We start from the raw sequence: 8722 nt of genomic DNA on the forward strand, positions 1-8722 counted from the left end.
AGAGAAACATTAAAACAGGTTGGAAGAAGTGAAAGATCCAGTGTTAAATCATGTGAATGAAGTTCTCCACACATGCAGAGCCGGGCCCAGGGCTGGTTCTGTAGGGCTGACAGGTGATACTGATGGTGCTGAGGGGTAATAATGTGACGACAGTGCATATGTTCTGTCACTGGGCAAGAACTTTAAAACTGCTCTGAAAATCACAAACAGCAATACTGGCTCAGCCTAATATAAAGTGAGATCTTTGTCGTGTCCACTCTATTCTACGTCTCACATACTGCTTTGTAGGGCCGGGCATCGCAAGGATTTCCCAAATCCATTACATCATCCATTCCATATCAGTTAGGTTAGAGGATTTTCACATACAACACAAGTTTATCTTGGATATAAAAGAGGTTCTCAGAGAACTTCTGCTGTAAACTGTACAAGCAAGAAGCACCCCTCAGATATATATATATTTTTTTTAAATGCATCAGGTTCAGGTTTAACATTAAGAAACCACATCCATGATGAAAAGGCAGATATTAAAAGATCGATTTCTGGATTTTAATAATCAATATCAGATCACTCAAACAAAGATTGGATTTTAACTGGAGAATGGATTATTTGAACCCAGCCCTAGTGGTTTGTAATGGTACTGTTACTACACAGACTGGGCTCCACTGCATGTCTAGGGTTAGCAAGTTTATAATGAAGAGCAGCAAATCAAACATAGAATACTAAACAATGTGCAGTATTATATACAATTAACTCTGTCAAAAGGAAACCCAGAGGCAGGTAGCCTGTGTGTGTGTGTGTGTGTGTGTGTGTGTGTGTGTGTGTGTGTGTGTCACACTGCATGCTGCCGGGGGCACACAGCCAGACTGCATTGATGTCATTATTGTCACATTAGATCCAGTGCTTTTATACCTTTCAGCTCATTCATTCATGGCACAAACACTTTGCATTACTGCCGATGCACTTTAGCTCGGCTTCATCAGCAGCCATTAGTTTCCACTCATCTTACTACAGTATCGATACCTCCCTTTTAGAGACCTGAAGCCCTATCACGGGGTCTGGACTGTCAAGTAAAAGGGCCAAAACACGCACAAACATCGCTACAGTCCAACGCATCAGCCCTGCACGTCTGTGTGTTAAAGGGTCATGTTTTAGCGGCTGAAAGGAGACCAGCGTTTTCAATAAGGCTCATACATAATCCATGTTGTCTTCCGACATGGTGACATCACTACAATAGAAGTATGTAACTAGTGTTTTTACATGCGTTAGCTCATTTATTACAGCCCGGGGCGATAGTTTACATTACTGCTGCTGACTGTTTCCCAAAGCACAGTGAAATCATACAGCATCGTATAATCCATCATTTCTGTTTTTTATTGTTGTAAAAGTTTAGTTACCATTGGCTGCTCATGCAGTGTAAGTGCAAGCTGATGACGCATTTGGTGTAAAAATCAATACATGTGAATATCTTTAGGTTTCTGGACAGAACAAGCCATTTTCAGATGTCGCCTCATAGCTTGTGTTTTTTCTTTTTTTGACATTCTGAAGATTAAACGATTGATAAATGAATTGAAAACAAATCAATTATAGAGCAGAACAGATTTGTCAATGCGTGTCATTAATCTGCAACTATGATAATTGAGCACTGCTAGTCTTTTGTCATTCTGAAGTAAGAATGCCAAACGCTCGCTGGTTCTAGCCTCTGCTGTGTGAGGATCGGATGCTTCCGTTGGTCCTGGATAGTGGCATGGACACTGTTCTGTCTGCTGACATTGACTACTCCATTAACTGAGAAGATATTCAGCAGATTAAGTGATGACGAAACTAAGTCAGTTTTGACCTTAATTGCATTTCTGCATGACAACTCTGACAAACGTCAAAGCCAACGTGATGTTCACTGTGAGGGATCTCAAACCTCAGAGTTTATTGAACAGCATAGTGAAATAAATGGAAACCAACGGCTGCCTGACAAGTAGCAAAGCATTTTAATCCCACCATTCTGCTCCATGCTTTGGAAATGCTCAGCAGTGATGCAACGTGTGGTCTGTCGTAAAAAGAGCTGAAACACACAAAAAAGGACCGCTACGGCCTCCAACATTCTATTATTACAGCATGTCACCTTTTGGTGCTTTAAAAGCACTACTTCTTTAAAGGAAATTTAAAATGTCAACTTGTAGCTTTCATTCCAAGTTATGTATGTCAGTTGGCACAATACTGAGCATGCTTTTAGCTGTTGAAAGGAGAGCAGGATTTTCAATGTGGCTAATTCAGTAATCCCTGTTGCTCTGTGTTTCCAGAGCAGCAGCCCCGGCTCCAGCAGAGTGTCTGGCAGCATCAGGCCTACCTGGGCTTCAGTGATGGAGCTAAGCTAAACGAGAGTGCGGAGCTGTAATGTGTCACTGTCGTGCTGAGCCACGCTAGTGTGTGTGTGGCCCTCCAGAGTTTGGGGGCCTCGTGGTCCCCCCCCCCCCCCCCTGTCCAGGACCCCTCCTGCCGTGGCCCAGGATGCAGTGGGCACTGCCGCAGCCTTCATCGTCATCGTCTCCGTCGCTTTCAGAGGACGACTCTCCAAACTGCCGTGGCTTCTCGTAGATACAGCAGCCTGCAGGGACACAACACACAGCACTGGGTCACAGCGGGTCAAGATACACAACACAACACACAGCACTGGGTCACAGCGGGTCAAGATACACAACACAACACACAGCACCGGGTCACAGCGGGTCAGAAACACAACACAACACCGGGTCAGAAACACAACACAAAGCGGGTCAGAAACACAACACAACACACAGCACCGGGTCACAGCGGGTCAGATACACAACACAACACACAGCACCGGGTCAAGATACACACACAACACAACACACAGCGTTGGGTATCATTTGGATTTTTACGATTCCAATGCCGGACCGGTACTTTTAAAACAATTCCATAATTCCACAATTCAATAAAAAAGATTCCTAAACCGATTCTTGAAAAACTGAAAAATCACATCAACGAAAGGCTCTTTTTTCAGACTTGCGATCACGTGCAGTGAATGGTTAATGTGCTTTTACGTCCGTTTTGGAGAGCCCAGAGGGAAAATATGGCATTTTAAAAGTAGCCTACATTTACGGTAGCTAGCTAACAGTAGACTACAGAGAAAGTGTGATGTTTTTACGTCCGTTTCGGAGCGACAGAGTGTAATATATTTCAGTCGACACATTAAGTGAAACAACACACAGCACCGGGTCACAGCGGATCAGAAACACAACTATTTAAAATCATTTTTAAATCATTTTTTCATTAAAAAAAAAACATGTGCTATAACAGTGTTACTCGCATGGCTCCCATTATCCTCAGTGACACGCTTTCTTCCACTTCGCCTGACAACTCTTCTCCAAAACAAACATCTCTGAGATAACAGAGCTCAGCCCATAGCTTCACTCACTCAAAGCAGATAGTATGCGTGAAATAAAAACAGGACACGTAGTTTCACTGTGTGTAGTGTTTAACTACGCTAAAAAAAAAAATAAAATAAAAAAATAAAAGACAACGGCTGTGTCTCAAAGACCGGGCAACAGCAGAATCCACGCGCGAGAGGTGATGATAGTTCCAGTCACTTCGCCATGTATTCACTTCATTGAAACAAGAGAAGTAAGCCTCACTGATGTGAAGAACAAGACAGAGATACATATATAAATGCCATATGCCAACGCTCCGGTAAGTCCACTCACCCCGTCTCTGCCCGCACATTTGTTGACAAACTCCCACAATCAACGACGCACGCGACGGTGAAATGGCGATTTATCCCTTTAAATGTGAATAAACGACATATTGTTCCTCCTAACCACTGAAAACTGTCAAAAAAATGTAACCCAAAGTCCAATTATTATGGACGATATCTGACATTAAGCGTTTCTGTTTCACATTTTCAGCAGGGCAGCGGAGCGGCTGTGGGTTGACTCTCCACGGTTCTCATGGGCTTCTAAGTCCTAACGTGAAAAAGCTTAACGTGGTTTAACGTACCTAAACAACGATCAGTGATCACCAAATTTCTCTCTCATATTGCTCCTCATAACCACTGAAAACTGTCAAAAAATCTAACCCAAAGTCCTATTATTATGGACGTTATCTGATATTAAGCGTTTCTGCTTCATCAGATTTAGATCATTCACTTTTTTACGACGTAGTTAAGGCGCCAGGCGTGTGTTGCTTTAGGCGGCCGCCTTAACTGCAAAGTGCTGCGGGAGACCCTGCGGAGATACACTGGTAAGAGCCAATGAGGTTTAACCATGTGTCAGCTAATTTAAATAGCTCACGTTACTGTATTGTGTCAACAGTTAACTTCATTTAATATTGTATGTGGCGTTTTATTTTGCGGGGTGCAAATGTTGCACCAAAACAAGTTCCTTTCTGAGACTATGTAGCAAAGCCACCGTCGTTGCGTCTGGAGCTTAGCGCCGCCCAAGACCATTGGGATTGGTTTAAAGAAATGCAAACAACCCACTGTTTCTACTCCTATCCAGAGGTGTATGCTTCTGTTGCCAGAGCTTCCTCCACAGTACTGTGGAGCTAGAGGTGCCGATGCGAGACTAGGACTGATCAGAAACACGGCAGCCTGCAGCAACACACTAGACTGGGTGAACCCAGCCCGATCTGCCGCCGATTTGATTTTGCCCTGCAGCTCAGGCTGGAAACCTGTACGTTTATCTATCCTGCTTCAGTCACAAATTAGCGGGAACCAATCACAAACTGGCTTATCCACCTGGTGGGTTTAACACGATGACGATAGAGAAGCGACCAAGCAGCTTTTTGTTTACATTCAACGCGCCGGCCACCGAAGCGCAGCACTCCATGGCAGCAACCAGTTGATGCCGCCGTCGCTGCTACGTCACCCGGATCGTTGGTCTGATTGGTTGAAGGACTATCCAATTGCATACAGAGTCATTTGAACTATGCCTGTTGATCACGCCTCTTGTGCAGTAGAAAATACAGAGCAGACTCCCCAGACTAATGTTCAATCTTAAAAGATTGAGCTTGGTCTGGTGGTAGCCAGACTAGCAACACACAGCACCGGGTCAGAACGGATCCAGGTGATCACATCTACAGCTGGTGCCTTCACTGACTCACTGTAAGCTCAGAGTTCTCAGTTTGAAAATCAAAACTACAACATGACACCTTGTTCAAACATTTCTGTTCAGAAATGGCAACTAAAAAAGGGAGCGTGTGGTAAAAATAGCTTTCCAGCTGTTTGATCTGATGAATCCAGTAGTGCAGCAGGAAGCAGACGGTTATAAATGGGGCTCAACGATATGAGGAAAATATCTACTTGCGAATATTGGGATTGCAATACGATTCACAATATTGGAGGGAACGATCATTTTTATTCTCATTCTCAATTCAAAATATTCAAAATAAAAATGTAACTGATTATAGTGGGATTTTGGTGAGGGTCTGTACCAAACAAAGATTTTTTCTTTAGACTGTAGGAAAGGGGTTGTAGGCCGGGCCTCTGCAGCACCACAATACTTCAGATCAGATTGGTTTGACACAGATTTAGCCTTTAACAAATATTGTACATTGTACATTTGGAGAATAACATGATGAAATGTTGAATCTATGTTGAATCTATCAATGGTAATCTATTGAGTGGCTGGTAAGATTTGAACATTCACTAGCCATTTGACTGGTGGACAAAAGATTATTTTTTGGGGCATTTTAGGTCTATAATTCCACAGAACAGATGAAAACATGAAAGGGGAGAGAGAAGGGGAATGACATGCAGCAAAGGGCCGCAGGTCGGAGTCGAACCCGTGGCCGCTGCGTCAAGGAGTAAACCCCTCTATATATGTGCGCGTACTCTACCAACTGAGCTAACCCAGCTACAAACCCTTCTGAGCTTTTGAACTTCAGTTCCCATCATTCTTTGGGTGATGCAAACCGGACTATAATATTGCCATGGAGTCAGTGAGTTATCTGTGGGCTCCAGCTGAGCCCTGTGTTGGAGAAATAGTTCTATATAGTGCGATTGGTTCATTTGTGGGTTGTAGCAGCTGCCATATTAGGAGAATTAGCTCCTAGATTTTGACACTGGATTTGAATCTAGCCTCCAAAGCTCTAAAACTGCTGCTGGGTGTGGCTCACAGTGACGTATAGGACCACTGTTTAGAAGGGACAACCTAAGATTGTTAACTTTGGTCTGACACAGGCAGCACAAAGTCACACAGCGTATAGGGGCCTTGATATGGAACATGGACTCACATTTTGAAGACCTTCTTCCTAGGTGCTCGTTATCGACCGTGTCACTGGACCACTCCACCTTCTTCTCCGTCTTCCTCTTCCTCAGCTTGATGGTCAGGCTGCGTCCCTCCTGTAACATGAGACAGCTCTGTGAGATACTGGCCATCCAATGGGAACTAGGCGCAGTGTTTAACGCTGTCATCACACAGCACAGAGCCCCTGCAGTCTACATAGGGCCGCTGGGCAATACAGCCATATTATATCAACAGGAGGATATGAGACTAGAAAATGTCTTAGATTTTGGATATCGTGATGTGACACAAGTGTTGTCTTTACCTGGTTTTAAAGGCTGCATTACAGTAAAGTGATGTCATTTTCTGAACCAGACTTACTAGCTGTTCTATTATTTGCGTTTGCCCACTAAGTCGTTATATCCTTATTATTTATTCATCATTCTCTATTTCAGAGCTGTTCATATTGTAATATAATACTTATTCCAGCATTTATCATAAAAATAATTTACTCCTGCACACTTTGCACTCCTGCCTCAACCAATCTGTTTATAGTGTGTATATATTGTTTGTTTTGTATGAGTAAGCATATTGTGAGCAATGTATAATCCAAAGCAAAATTCCTCGTATGTGTCCTCATACCTGGCAAATAAAGCTGATTCTGATTACAATTATTAAATAACTGTCCAATCGCCAATTGTCCAATTATACATAATCGCCGTTTCTTTATTTAAACGCAATTAATTGCCCACATTAGCTAGGGGTATGAAGTCCGAAGGGGTATGAAGGTTGGTTGTAATTGTCAGTTTTATGTTCATTTAAGCAAAAAAATACACTATTTTATGATAATAAAATGGCATGTTTACTTCATAAGCAGTGCTGGGTCACATGACAGCGATATAACCAAAAGATATATTCAGGGATTCATTCAAAACTTTAATTTCTTTGCTAAAGTAATACATAGATAGATTTTTTAATTTTTTATTATTTGACTGAAACAGACAATTATATTGTTAATCGCAATTATTTCTCAGACAATTAATCGAGCATCAATACCTTCATCTTCTTGTCAATAATTGCTCCATTAAGTTGTATTGACAAGAAGATGAAGGTATTGATGCTCAGTCAGTGGGATTGAAAAGATGCGTGGCAAATAAACTACTGCATGGCCCAAAGTATGTGGACACCTGAACATCCCAGCCACATGTAATAGTTGAACATGTGATTCCCTGTCCAACAGGAGCGTTTCTAGGACTTTAGGAGGTAGCAGGGAACAATTTAAATAAACTGAAAGTAATGCAAAACGGTGATTGCCCAGCTTGTTAATAGCCTGTGTATGTTCATTTTAGCTGCCCAGTTTGTAGATGTAAGTCAGATGGCACCAACATCATAACTGGCCTGGCAACCCAAAAGCCAAGGTTTTGTTTCCAGATTTGTTTGGTGACTTATAATGTTGGGGGTCTGGGGGGGGGGTCCTTTTCAGTGCCCTCCAGGCTCAATGGAGTGCATTTGTCTGAATATGATTTGACATTCTTATTGCTGTTTTTCATATCAGTACCGACAAGAAGACCTGAGTTCAATAGCAGGTGTGGTGTGTGCCTATAGGTCCAGAATGGTAGTTACCTGAACCTGCTCCAGAAAACCGAAGCCTGGCGTTCCAGCCAGAGGGGCTAACGTCACTGTCAATGCATGACGTTACATGACAGCATTTCGCACATAACCAAGATATGTGGTTGCTGTAATGTCAAAAGTACTTGTATTGCCATTTTAGAGGAGATTAGCGCAATTAACGTAACCCATTAGGCCTCGTCGTGAAGCTTCATAAGGCTGGGCTGAGAGCCGAGGTAAGCTATGGTTTCAGACTGACTTGTGAACGCGGTACACAGGCAGAGCGAGCTAAATCATGCTGGAAACCACCGAGCGGTTTGTAACGTGATTCTGCAGTAACAGTTGTTAGCAAACCGTGTTCACGGCCAGCCTGCTTACCTGCTGGGGCGGTGGCGGTGTGCTAGTCTGAACAGTCTCCGTTATCGTCTCACTTGAAGTCCCGGGAACCTCCGCCATCCCTGGAGCTGTTTTGCTAACGCGACCGTTAGCTAGCTTTAAGATATAAAGAACCGGAGTCCAACTGACGGTTGAGAGACAGTGTCTGTAATATAACGATATGATCGCTACAATGGCAACCCTGGTTCTTTAAATCGCACCCTGTATTCAGACTGAAGATTGTTGACCTGAAAATTTCGAGGCGTTGAACACTACGGGGAGATGTGGCTAACACAAAGTCAAGCTTCAAAGTTGGTCACACTCAAAACGGAAGTGTAGCTAACGTTTTTATGTCAGAAAGATTTTTTCAGCCAACGTCATGTAAATCATGTCACACAAACAAAGATACCGCCAAACCACTGTTTTGCAAACATTATGTATGCAGCGAAACAGCATTTAGGACATTCATATTGCATTTTTGGTTATATTATTTCCATATGTTTTTT

The 8722-nt window shown here is 42.9% G+C and overlaps 1 protein-coding gene across 1 annotated transcript; it reads right to left on the reverse strand.

The window, feature by feature from the left end:
- Positions 1-534: 534 nt before the first annotated feature.
- ppp1r11 (protein phosphatase 1, regulatory (inhibitor) subunit 11) lies at positions 535-8541 on the reverse strand. The gene is made up of 3 exons (XM_078267761.1): positions 8220-8541; positions 6244-6352; positions 535-2599 (listed from the first exon to the last, which is right to left on the reverse strand). The coding sequence occupies exons 1-3, from the start codon at positions 8295-8297 to the stop codon at positions 2415-2417; spliced, it is 372 nt and encodes a 123-aa protein (XP_078123887.1). The 5' UTR covers positions 8298-8541; the 3' UTR covers positions 535-2414.
- Between the last annotated feature and the right edge of the window lie 181 nt (positions 8542-8722).

Source organism: Sander vitreus, chromosome 14 (assembly GCF_031162955.1).
Source record: "Sander vitreus isolate 19-12246 chromosome 14, sanVit1, whole genome shotgun sequence".
NCBI classification, from domain to species: domain Eukaryota; kingdom Metazoa; phylum Chordata; class Actinopteri; order Perciformes; family Percidae; genus Sander; species Sander vitreus.

Bases quoted from the DNA above. Each gene is read 5' to 3' on its own strand.
- ppp1r11 (XM_078267761.1), bottom strand. From the start codon at position 8,297: ATGGCGGAGGTTCCCGGGACTTCAAGTGAGACGATAACGGAGACTGTT. The intron at 6,353-8,219 runs GTAAGCAGGCTG...CTCATGTTACAG, and splicing joins CACCGCCACCGCCCCAGCAG to GAGGGACGCAGCCTGACCAT. The intron at 2,600-6,243 runs GTGAGTCCATGT...GTGTCCCTGCAG, and splicing joins AGGAAGAAGGTCTTCAAAAT to GCTGCTGTATCTACGAGAAG.